General features: G+C 39.6%; 1 protein-coding gene across 6 annotated transcripts in view; it reads right to left on the minus strand.

Annotated features, from left to right (window-relative positions):
* Positions 1–12,995, minus strand: part of RABEP1 (rabaptin, RAB GTPase binding effector protein 1) — a 75,561-nt gene that overhangs the window by 4,373 nt on the left and 58,193 nt on the right. For 4 of the 6 annotated variants that reach the window (XM_005284413.4, XM_005284412.5, XM_065573342.1 and 1 more), the window contains 5 exons: positions 11,030–11,170; positions 10,309–10,498; positions 6,252–6,307; positions 5,212–5,310; positions 4,368–4,484 (listed from right to left, as the gene is read on the minus strand). In XM_005284413.4, coding sequence (XP_005284470.2) covers positions 4,368–4,484; positions 5,212–5,310; positions 6,252–6,307; positions 10,309–10,498; positions 11,030–11,170 — 603 coding nt within the window. Of the gene's footprint in view, positions 1–3,636; positions 3,877–4,367; positions 4,485–5,211; positions 5,311–6,251; positions 6,308–10,308; positions 10,499–11,029; positions 11,171–12,995 lie in introns of those variants that run through there. The other 2 variants (XM_065573340.1, XM_065573341.1) reach the window with 1 other exon arrangement.

A 12,995-nucleotide genomic window follows, 5' to 3' on the forward strand; every position in this document is an offset into this window, starting at 1 on the left:
ATATTTTTTGGGAAAAACTGAGTAGTGGCAGTAGGGATCTAATCTTGTTTAAATCCCATCAACCCACAGGAAAATAAAATACAGATAGCCTATTTAGGTGTAGGAAATCAAAGAAGAGAACTCTGCTAAGAGCTAGACATGTGGAAAAGGCAAGTTATCCCAATACACTCTCCTTGGAGTGGATCTGTATTGCACAAATCTAAGAACAGGGTATTTTAGGTTTAAAAAGTCACTACTTTAGCACTTTTGTAACTAGGTGATTCATTGCTGTCACATATCAAGCACAGTAACCTGGTGGTTATCAATGTACCACTCAGTGACATACTGACAAGGAGGAGTAGGGAGAAGTCAAATTCAAAAGGTGATGTGAAAGATGGTGTGACCCTTCCATGAGTGTGTGTAATAAGTGTCTGATTTTGTGCAACTTCACACAGAGCTCTGATGGCGTAAGTTAAACTGCTGGGGGAGCTACTTTAAAAGCATCCATGTTTGCACACACGCAGGCTGATTGCTTTTCCTGATACACCTTTGTCTTCTAGCCCCGTGTGTATTAGGTGAAGCAACCAGCAGAAGTGTGTGCCCAAAGATGGATATTTTTAAAGTAGCTTCCCCCTCTCGCTCCCCAGCATTTTATCTTACACCTCTAAGCAGCTTGGTGTGAAAGTTAGACTACCTCAGGCCTGGTATACATTTAAAACTTAGGTTGACATAGCTAAGGTGTTCAGGAGTGTGAAAAATCCACACCCCCGAGCGCCACAGCTATACCGACCTAACCCCCCAATGTACATGCAGCTACATCCATGGAAGAACGTGTCCACTCACCTAGCTACTGTTGCTTGGGGAGGAGGAGTTCCTACAGCAATGGAAAAAACCCCTTCTGCTGCTGTACTCTGAGTCTATGCTATGATGTTATGCCAGTTTAGCTATGGCACCACAGCTATGCTGCAATACTGCCCAGGGTGTAGATTTGGCTTCAGACGCTAACTCCAGCTTGCTAACGTGCAACTTAAACCACCTTAACACATCTGAGTTTGACTGTTTTTCAAAAGTGTGTGTATGTGTATGTATATAGATCTCCTTACTATATGTTCCATTCTATGCATCTGAAGAAGTGGGCTGTAGCCCACGAAAGCTTATGCTCAAATAAATGTGATAGTCTCTAAGGTGCCACAAGTACTCCTGTTCTTTTTTCAAAAGAGTGGTTTTTGTAAAGGGAAATCATGCCACACCAATCTACTAGAATTCTTTGAGGGGGTCAACAAGCATGCGGACAAGAGGGAATCCAATGGATAGAGTGTATTTAGATTTTCAGAAAGCCTTTGACAAGGTCCCTCACCAAAGGCTCTTAAGCAAAGTAAGCTGTCATGGGATAAGAGGGAAGGTCCTCTCATGGACTGGTAACTGGTTAAACAATAGGAAAAAAAGGGTAGGGATAAATGGGCTGGGCCCAGTCCTATTCAACATATTCATAAATGATCTGGGGAAAGGGGTAAACAGTGAGGTGACAAAATTTGCAGATGATACAAAACTACTCAAGATAGTTAAGTCTCAGGCAGACTGCGAAGAACTACAAAAGGATCTCACAAAACTGGGTGACGGGGCAACAAAATGGCAGATGAAATTCAATGTTGATAATGCAATGCACATTGGAAAACATAATCCCAACTATACATATAAAATGATGGGGTCTAAATTAGCTGTTACCACTCAAGAAAGATCTAGGAGTCATTGTGGATAGTTCTCTGAAAACATCCACTCAATGTGCAATCAAAAAAGCAGACAGAACTTTGGGAACTATTAAGAAAGGGATCGATAATAAGACAGAAAATATCATATTGCCTCTATATAAATCCATGGTACGCCCACATCTTGAATACAGTGTGCAGATGTGGTGGCCACATCTCAAAAAAGATATGTTGCAATAGGAAAAGGTTCAGAAAAGAGCAACAAAAATGATTAGGGGTATGGAACAGCTGCCGTATGAGGAGAGATTAAGAAGACTAGGACTTTTCAGCTTGGAAAAAAGATGACTAAGGGGGGCTATGACAGAGGTCTATAAAATCACGACTAGGGTGGAGAAAGTAAATAAGGAAGTGTTATTTATTCCTTGTAACACTAGGGGTCATCAAATGACATTAATAGGCAGCAGGTTTAAAACAAAGAAAAGGAAGTATTTTTTCTACACAATGCACAGTCAACCTGAGGAACTCCTTGCCAGAGGATGTTGTGAAGGCCAAGACTATAACAGGATTCAAAAAAGAACTAGATAAATTCATGGAGGATAGGTCCATCAATGGCTATTAGCCAGGATGGGCAGGGATTGTGTCCCTAGCCTCTGTTTGCCAGAAGCTGGGCATGGGCGACAGGGGATGGATCACTTGATGATTACCTGTTCTGTTCATTCCCTCTGGGGCACCTGGCATTGGCCACTGTCGGAAGACAGGATACTGGGCTAGATGGGCCTTTGGTCTAATCCAGTATGGCCATTCTTATGTAGAGTGAAAATAGGGAAGTTAATTTATGGCAGCAGCTCTAGGCCTTCTAATTGAGTGTAAAGCAAGCAAGCGGATAACTAACCCCTATTATTTATTAATTAAATCAATAAATTTGTTCAATTAATTGAATAAGGTTTCTTCTGGTCTTTAGACTAGGCCTTGTGATCCCAAGCTAGTGTAACTAATGAGCTATTAAATAATTAAGTTGTTATACTTATGTAAATACATAAGGACATCTATCAGACCCCTGCCTTGACCATTTTTAATATTTAATATGTTTTCTACATATCAAATTACTCCCTGGAATTTGGATTCAGGGCTACCTGGTATCAAGAGGTCTTAGCATTAGGATCATGGTTCTTAGCATCAGGAACTTCAGGCAACTAGTGGCTAGTTGATTTAGATATACAATAATCAGCCACAGACATAACCTGTTTTCTCCAGAGCTTGTACTGAACTCATCAGTCCACAGAAAAAAGAAGTGCATCCAGACCCCCCAGGGGCAAGGAGAGGAAAGGAAATAACTCTTGCCAGCTATCGAGGAGAAACTAAAATCCTCATACATTATACAGCAGGGCTTGTATTACACACAGTGCAGCCAGGACATAAAACACTGACTAGTTATTCTACCAATCGTTCTGTATGTCTGAGAGTGGGCATGCTCATTGCTACAGAAGAGCTGTGGGACTGGAGTGACATGACAAAGACTGTCCAGCCACAGGAAACACAGGCAGAAGCCTGTGACAAACATAACCTTATAAACAAAGCTGGAATCAGGAAAACAGTGGCAAGTGATATAGTAACAGTAACTACCTTTTACCATAGCTCTTTAGAGCCACATGAATATTTTGAGACAAGAACTGTGTAAATTTTCACTATGGAAACTGAGCCAAAGTATTTTCAAAGCAGTACGCGGATTTGTAAGAGAACGACAGCAAGTAAAAAGCAGTTTTACAGAGAATGTTACCTTAATTGTCTCATATTTGTACTGCCTAGTACTACAGAAACAAGTAGGAGAAAGAGTTAACAACCCACTCTGCCCATCCATGGGGACCACCTCCAGCAAGCAACATGCTGAATTCTTTTATTGGGCGCGCAAAGATTCTTGATTTTGTTTACTAGCTAAACTAGGAAACGCGAATTACAATTTATAAGTTTCATTTCTAAGTGACTCTTTACTGAACAGTTGGTACAAGAAATTAAAGGATACAGGACTGAACCTTAGTATACCCCTGAGGAGAGATCTGGCTGGAAGGATAAGAAACTGCAATGCAAAATGAACCACATTCCATTGCATGAAAGATTACCCAAAAATCCATAAGTATTAAAATCTCTTTCTTCTGCTGACTTGTGATCTCTTGGGCCCAACTATAGCTTCTTCCTTTTAGGATCAAACACATGACTCAGTGATAGGGATAAAAAACTATCACGTGCTATAGCTTAAAGAGCAGCAAATACACAGCCCAGGAGTGATTAGTGCAAATTCCTGACATCGCACTTGAATATTTGAATCACTGACTAAATTATACGCCGAGGGACCATCACGAGGTGGTCTCTGCAATGTTAGGGAATCATGGAGCTATTATTTGTGTGGTTCTGTACAGCTCCATTTAATGCACTAACTCCCTACTGGCTGCTGGGAGGGAGTTGGGGGACAGGCAGTCAGATCCAGGCTAAATAAGAGCCCAGCGAGGTGCTAAAACAAGTTGGATTCCTGGCTTAGACAAATAATTCTTTACTGCTCACAATACTATCAGTTGGTTTGTGGTCCCAGTTTTTATGTCACACTGCACCCCAACTACCAAGGTGACAGAATACACCTGGGCATGAACAAATGTAATACTTGGGACAGACTGATTGCACATCTCTTACCTGGAGGGTTTGAGAAAGCTTTACAAAATCTCTCTGCACTTGCTCACTGACATCTAATTCAGTCTGCAGTCGCTGCGCTTTGTCCTTTTCTTCAAACATCAACTGCTCAAGGTTAGTCTGGAAAGAGACAAGTTATTGATGTTGAGTTTAAACTCTGTACAAAAGGGGCACGGATGGACTTCTGATTAAGTATGGGTCTGGGAATCAGGTGATCTGGGTATATTCCAGACTTTCTGCCTGAAGTTGGACCAGCCATTTACCCTCTCCAGGCCTCAGTTTCCCTATCTGGGGAAAAAAGGTTTAATACCCAGTTTCCAAGAGTATGGGGATGGTGACGATTAATTCATTCATGTAGGAAAAAGCCCTTCCCTAGCACCTTATTTCCACAGGTCTCCAAGTAAAACTGCAAGTTTCTGACAATGAAATCAGACAGTAAATGGAGGATCATGATTCTCTCAGAGGTAAATTACTATATTTTCTGTCTGGGTTTTGATCAAGGTGGTATAAAAATCAGACCAGAATTAATTCATTCCTCTGCCAGTGCAGTACTGTTCCCCACAGTAACCACTGAAATGTCAAATATTCAGTGTCTCAGGGGACCCAAACTGGTTAATCCAGTTTTAAAATGACTCGGAATGGAGCTTTCAACACCTTCCCTAGGGAGACTTGCACAGTCAGGGCATCTCCTGAGATCCACTCTTCCCCTTTCTGTTTCATCCTTACTCTTAGCAATACCCATTTTGACCAGCAGGGTGAGCTTTCAGAACACTATGCTTGAAAAAACACAAGTGTCTGTACAAATTCAAAACTGACTTTCATACAGAGCCACCAACATAACAGTTACCTTCGCAGTGGTCTCCTTCTTTAGCTGTTCTTCAAGAGAGTTTTTCATTTCCTGAAGACTCTCCAGCTGCTGTTGTTTTTCCTGCAAGGTGCACTCCAACTGTGAAATCAGAGAAAATCAATTACTTGAAACCCTCTAAAATTTTCTTTTTCCACAGATGCCTGGCATTCAAAACAATACATAGAAAGATCAGCGTAACTGCCTTTGTAGAGAAACCCCAAGGTAAACATGCCATCACCCCTTTCTTTCCTGAAACTGAAGGAAATGCCTATAGCAAATAACATTTAACTTAAGATTAGTATAGAAAATATATACAATTTTAAGCGTTAGGAGAGCCTCTATTAAGATTGCAAAAAACTTGCACTGTTTCCCATGTTATAATTCTGTCCTTCAGAGTTCCAAACATCTACTTATTTTTTCCTTTTAAATGATAGTGCTGCTCCTCAGAATCCACAAGCATACAAGTTCTCAACTTGCAACAATCTGGCAATGTACACTGTGGTCAGAAAACTCTCCTACACAGAATAAGCACTCCTTCCTTTTTATGGAAGGAAGTAAATTCTCTATTATTTCACAGCTACAGTGACATGAAGGCCACAACGTGGTAAGTATCAGAGGGGTAGCCGTGTTAGTCTGAATCTGTAAAAAGCGACAAAGAGTCCTGTGGCACCTTATAGACTAACAGACATACTGGAGCATAAGCTTTCGTGGGTGAATGCCCACTTCGTCAGACGCATGTAGTGGAAATCATTCCGAACTATCCTGCTTGTATCTCCCTAGACACGAGTGACTTGTCAGATAGTGTCCTCATTCAGAGTCATTTTACAAAATACATATTTTGGTTAGTAACAACTAAGCAGAGCCAACAAGGAAAGTTAGTTTATTTTCTCTGACATGAGAGGGGTTGATATTGACACAGAGATTCTAGAACAAGAATGAATCACCTTGTTGGGATTCTCCTTCCTGCCCATTTTATCAGGTTAAATTTTCTACATTTACGTTTGCAAAATTCTTAAATGATCTTTGAACTGAACGCTTACCTGTTCCTTGTCCACTTTTATTCTTTCCAATTCAGCTTTTAGGCTAGAAATAGAAGCTGCAAAACAGAGGAAAATCAAACTTTTCACTTCATCAAGGCACTAGCTTCTCCAGATTTTACACCTCACTTTCATCAATCCATTAGGGAAAAAAAAAAAAAAAGATCTAAATGTATCATGGTAAATGTATCTGAAGAGCTTTTTACTATGTGGAATGGTTTACCTCCAGCCAGAGTTCTCTGCAAGGCTAATGTGTAATCCAACAGATCCCAGCAAGGATATGTTCTGAAGATTTCTCTTCATTCATTCTGGGAGTTACCATTCCCCCCCTTATAACTCATCTCTCAATAGCTTATGATCATGGCAATCTTCCTCTGGTAGGTAAATGATCTCCTTTAAGGCAGCTGCCAACATAGCCCTATGGTCACCGGGTGGTATTAACAGAGGCAGGGGCAATCGCCTTCTCCTCAGCCCAACCTATTTTATCCATATTCTAGTGCCACACCCATCACTATTGTGTCTGGAACACATACAAGTGTTCGGGGAGTGACACCCCCTCCCTAGTTAAACTTTGGTCTCCCAGAGCATGCAGCGCTGTTAAGGCACCATTAATATTATGAAGTTAACTTATTGTGAACTTGCAAAAATGTGTGCTTCTTCTGAAGACTTAGAGCTTTGTTTTGTAACGCTGGTCTGCTATGCTGTCTCTTGTACACACTTTATTTAAATGTCCTGACTAGAGCCTTGAAATAAGTAAACATGTTAATAATGCAGAGTCCTGGATAGAACTGTAAGTGTGAGTTACATTGACTGTGACAATGGGTCAAGAGAGGAACTTTAATATGTACCAGATGTAACACAGTCAGTGCAGGTTACATGCATCTCTAATGGGCATCAAGCACAGTTCATTATTTTTACCATGTTAGCACCAGGAGAAGGATTTCTGAGATTAAGAACAAATGCTAAATTTTAGTTGATAGAAGAAAGGAATCTTGACCCCGCAAGAGCTATGGATTAAGGAGGAAAACTGAATTGCAACATTACCAAATAAATAAATAAATAAATAAATAAAAAGTCGTGCCCACTTGAAGAACACTTAGAAAAAGTCAACCTGCCCTAAAAACAGGACCAAGTGTCTCCTCTTTCTCCCACCTTCTGCCAACCCAAGGAGCCCAAGTTACTTCCTGCTCTCCTGGAGTAGCACATACCACTTCCCATCTGGTTACTCAGGTGCCTATTGTCTTAGCTGAATTTTAGGATGGTACAGAACTGTCCTTTGATCCCCTTTACTTTTTAAACATTTGAGGAGAAAGAAACCATTTCATTTTTATGTGCTACGCCTTAGGGAAGCTTTTAACCTCCTCTCTAACAGCAGGGAAGGCAAGGCTGGCAAAACTAATCTCACTCTAAACAAAAATGCTGTGTTGCACCCTTTTCCCTGGACCTACATTTCGACTTACACCAAAAAGGCTCCAGCAAGGGGACCTGCATGAACACACTTTGGATGCTATATCAAAATAAACAATTACTTCTCTCTTTCTGTGTTTTGGGTTTATTTCTGTAAGTTACCGGCACCATAATCACATTTTTAAAATGCACTTATTCACTTAAACATAACTGTTTTATTCTTTTCATCATTATCTCCTCATTTTTACTCATCTAGCTGCAAGATTCTGCTTCCCTTCTAGCAGAGGGCGGATGCTCGGTTTTCTGAGGGTTAAGTAAAAGAGGCTAGGTTTCATCAATAATGAGATAGAACAAGCATCTCCCACTAAAAACAACCCCCTGCTAGTAGTATTCCCTATCAAATAAAACCTCACGGTGAACTATTCCAATACATCTCTCATGTCTTCCTTAGATTCACATTTACAGATATCACAATGGTTCCTTCTGACATTATAGACAGACCTCCTGCATAAACACAGGCCAAGGAATTGTTACTGATATCTGTGTCAAAGTCAACAAAACAAAGATATCAATCTAAAAAAGGGCACAAAATTAGACAGCAAACAGTAATCTCACCCTTAAAACTTGGTAACAATTCCACTTCCCATTTTATCTCCTTTTTTTCCATTTACACTTCTGCTTTTAATATTAAGTTACATGCTACATCAGAAGGCGTATTTGGCCATATTTCACCACAGAAACTGTGTCTTCTTGTGAATTTAGGATTATATTTCAGATGCACAATTTGTCAAATGCAGTCTGTCTGTCACAACTGTTATAAATAAAAGCTATTTTTTAGGGCTGTCAAGCAAGTAAAAAAATTAATTGCAATTAATCGCACTGTTAAACTATAATAGAATACCATTTATTTAAATGTTTTTGTATGTTTTCTACATTTTCAAATATATTGATTTCAATTACAACACAGAATACAAAGTGTACAGTGCTCACTTTATATTTATTTTTGATTACAAATATTTGTACTGTAAAAAACAAAAATAGTATTTTTCAATTCACCTCATACAAGTACTGTAATACAATCTCTATCACGAAAGTTGAACTTACAAATGTAGAATTATGTACAAAAAATAACTGCATTCAAAAATAAAACAATGTAAAACTTTAGAGCCTACAAGTCCACTCAGTCCTACTTCTTGCTAAACCAGTCACTCAAACAAGTTTGTTTACATTTGCAGGAGATAATGCTGCCTGCTTCTTGTTTACAACCTCACCTGAAAGGAACAGCCGTTCGCATGGCACTGTTGTAGCCGGCATCACAAGACATTTACGTGCCAGATGCGTTAAAGATTCATATGTCCCTTCATGCTTCAACCACCATTCCAGAGGACATGCGTCCATGCTGATGATGGGTTCTGCTTGATAATGACTCAAAGCAGTGCAGACCAACACATATTCACTTTCATCATCTGAGTCAGATGCCACCAGCAAAAGGTTGATTTTCTTTTTTGGTGGTTCGGGTTCTGTAGTTTCTGCATTGGTGTGTTGCTCTTTTAAGACTTCTGAAAGCATGCTCCACACCTCCTCCCTCTCAGATTTTCGAAAGCACTTCAGATTCTTAAACTTTGGGTCAAGTGCTGTAGCCATCTATGGAAATTTCACATTGGTACCTTCTTTGCGTTTTGTCAAATTTGCAGTGAAAGTGTTCTTAAAATGAAGAACATGTGCTGGGTCATCATCTAAGACTGCTACAACATGAAATACATGGCAGAATGCGGGTAAAACAGAGCAGGAGACATACTATTCTCCCCCAAGGAGTTTAGTCAAAATTTAATTACTGTATTATTATTTTTTTTTTTAAATGAGCATCATCAGCATGGAAGCATGTCCTCTGGAATGGTGGCTGAAGCATGAAAGGGCATACGAATGTTTAGCATATGTGGCATGTAAATACCTTCAATGCTGGCTACAAAAGTGCCATGGGAATGCCTGTTCTCAATTTCAGGTGACATTGTAAATAAGCCAGCAGTTTTATCTCCCGTAAATGTAAACAAACTTGTTTGTCTTAGTGATTGGCTGAATAAGAAGTAGGACTGAGTGGACTTGTATGCTTAAAGTTTTACATTGTTTTGTTTTTGAGTGTAGTTATGTAACAAACAAACAAAAATTACATTTGTAAGTTGTACTTTCACGATAAAGAGATTGCACTATGGTACTTGTCTGAGGTGAACTGAAAAATACTGTCTTTTATTTATCATTTTTACAGTGCAAATATTTGTAATAAAATATAAAGTGAGCACTGTACACTTTGTATTCTGGGTTGTAACTGAAATTGATATATTTGAAAATGTAGAAAAACATCCAAAAATATTTAATACATTTCAATTGGTATTCTATTGTTTAATAGTGCAATTAAAACAGCGATGAATCGCAATTAATTTTTTTAAATGTGACTAATTTTTTTGAGTTAATCGTACGAGTAAACTGCGATTAATCGACTGCCCTATTTTTGTGCGTTTTCCAAAAGCATGTCAAACGGGACACTGGACTGAATTCTTCTGATGATAATGTGGATACAAGTTACCCCAAAACAAGTCCTCAAGAATCTGTTTTCCAACACAGGTTTCTCTTTCTAGATTATTTTGCCCCTTCGCACCTATTTCTTCTTTGCAATTTTCTATTTCCAGCTGTAGAGTTTCTTCTAAATTTTCCTTTAGACACTGTTCAGCTTGAATCTGTTCTTTTAAGAATAAAATTTCTGCCTTCAGTTTTTCTTCAAGGTGATCTGCTGCAGTCCGTACACTAATGATGTCCTCACGATATTTTAATACCAGCTCACTGAGTTCCTGAATTGAAGATTATCAAGAAATTTCAGTTACAACATTTTCACATACATAGAAAGCAATGTACACTGATACCAGTCACTGATAGAGAGTCAAATTACCAGTGGTTTTTTGCTCTGTCTCAGCATCTCAGGCCCCGTCCCGAAAAAGGTTTTAAAGAAGTACAACAAAATTTGCCTGATAAATTAATATCTTGCAAAATTCTCTCTCTCTTAACACACATTAATTCTCTTCATGCACCAATCCACTATTTATCTGCTATGCTTGAGTGTAAGGGAGTGGACATGTAGGGCTGTTGAGATTTATTATAGCTCAGTACGAAGGATTATGCCAGTTCTTAACCTTCACTGCGCAACGTAACTAATCTGTGCACCCCTCTGCCACCCCACACAATGCCCTGCAGAATCAAGACCTTAAATTTAGAATCCGGTTGTTTCTGCAGTTTTACCAGACCAGTACGTAACTTCTTCCACTTAGTTCTACTGTTACATTTTGTTCATTTAAATATTCTAATCAATCATTTCAAAATTTTACCTCCATGGATTCTGGCAGACTGAAATCTTCAGCTTGCTGTAAAGACACATGCAAGCTATGCTTTCCCTGAAGGCTTTCATTATCTTTTTGTAGTCTCACCAACTCTTCTGAGACCTGCTCCCTTGACTGCATCAGGACAGCCTCCAAAATAAGGAGAAAATGCAAAATTATAGTCATGCTAGGGACTAGTCACAGCCAATTTGTCACAGTTCTTCCAAAGCTAGTGGAACCCAGGGCAATTTATATTCTCTGTGAAGGAGGATGGCAGTATGGATCAACTCCCCCGGGTTAGCCTTGGTTATTCCAGTACTAGTAAAAAGTAAAACCACAACACCCACAAAGATTTAACACTTACCAACTGCCTACATAAAAGATACATTTAATTTAGTTTAACAGCTTAACTGCAGTCAGTCATAAGTAAAAGAGCAGGCCATAGATACAGCCCCATTATGTATCTTCCAATTTTTTGGTAGCCAATGGACAAGGTGGTGTGTGTGGCACACATGTGTTGTGTTTAATTTTTTTTCCGTCTACCTAATTAATTATATAAATAACCGAGACCAAGTTCCGTCTTTGAATATGTTGTGTCGCTATGAACCACATGATGGAAATTGTTATTTCATTTGCTTTTTTTAAAAATAGGAAGTTATATATTAGAAGAACAATCAAGTTGCAAAGCCAAGAACTCAAAAGGTAGGAAATGTTAGAGTTTTGGTTGCTTGTGGAACCTCAGTGCATATGCACAAGTGGGCCAAATTATGATACCATCTAGTTACATGATAATATACAATGTATTTCTTACAGGACCCCTGTCTCATTCATTGCTCTGGAGATAAATCAGGGTTGTTAGCAAAGGAGACTCATCTGGAAGACCTCTGGCTTCATTTGCTGAGAAAGCTGGGCAGGATTGAGGCAGGGGACTGCATGAAGAGAAAGGATGGTCTCATGGTTAAGGTAGCTGAATGATGCCCTGTGGAATTGGGTTCTATCCCCGCTTCTGTCACAGACTTCCTATGTGATGCCACACACATCTCTTATGCTGAAGTTTTCACAGGTGGGCACGAACGTGTTCTTCAATTTCTTGGTGCCTGACTTGAGACCCTAGAGTCTGATTTGCACAAGTGATGAGCACTCACAGCTGCAACTGTGATGTCACGGCAGCTTGCTCGAACATATAAAGTGTCATATAAATGCTCTGCTCTGAAGGAAAAAAAACGGGCCTTAGGCATCTCAAAACAATCTCCACTGAAAGTTAGTGGAATTTTTGGATCTTAATCTCTGTGTCACAGTTTCCCATCTGTAAAATTGGGCTAATACCCCTTCATCAGGAGTGTTGTGAAAATAAATTCTTTAATGTCGGTGAAGCACTTGGCTCCTATAAGTGATTAGTGTCATAGAAAAGCCCAGGAGGGAAGAATTATTTTTACCTTCAGAGCAGGGTGTGAATAGTGTGCAGTAAATAAGGCTGGGTACCACACACAACAACAAAGTGCACAAAATATTAAACAGCTGCTTATTAAATGAGCACCATCCATTCTGTGCATTGAAGGAAGCTGGGGTCCTATGCAAAAAGTAGTATGAGATCATGTAATTAGAGACTATTGTAATGCATACACATAAGGGGGCCAAATTAAGGTTGCACATGCAACCTGAATTCTGGCATTTCCTACCTTCTGAGTCCTTGACTTTGCAACTTCAATTTTTTTTAAAACATATATGTACACACACAAAAAGGTATGAGACACGGGTAAGGTGGCTATATTTAAAGACCAAACTTGGTCTCTTCCTGGAAAAGAAGCTTCACCACGCTGCTGCAGGATTGTGGATCTTTCCTCCTTACAAGTGCAGAGAGCAACAGGGAGCAAGATCCATTCATCAGCCAAAATTCAAGTATGAGGAGGCGGCCCCTGGCTCCACCACATCAGAAACCTAAATTCCTGGGCTTTCCTGTGCAGGGGAGAATGAG

Source organism: Chrysemys picta, chromosome 19, assembly GCF_011386835.1.
Source record: "Chrysemys picta bellii isolate R12L10 chromosome 19, ASM1138683v2, whole genome shotgun sequence".
Lineage (NCBI taxonomy): Eukaryota > Metazoa > Chordata > Testudines > Emydidae > Chrysemys > Chrysemys picta.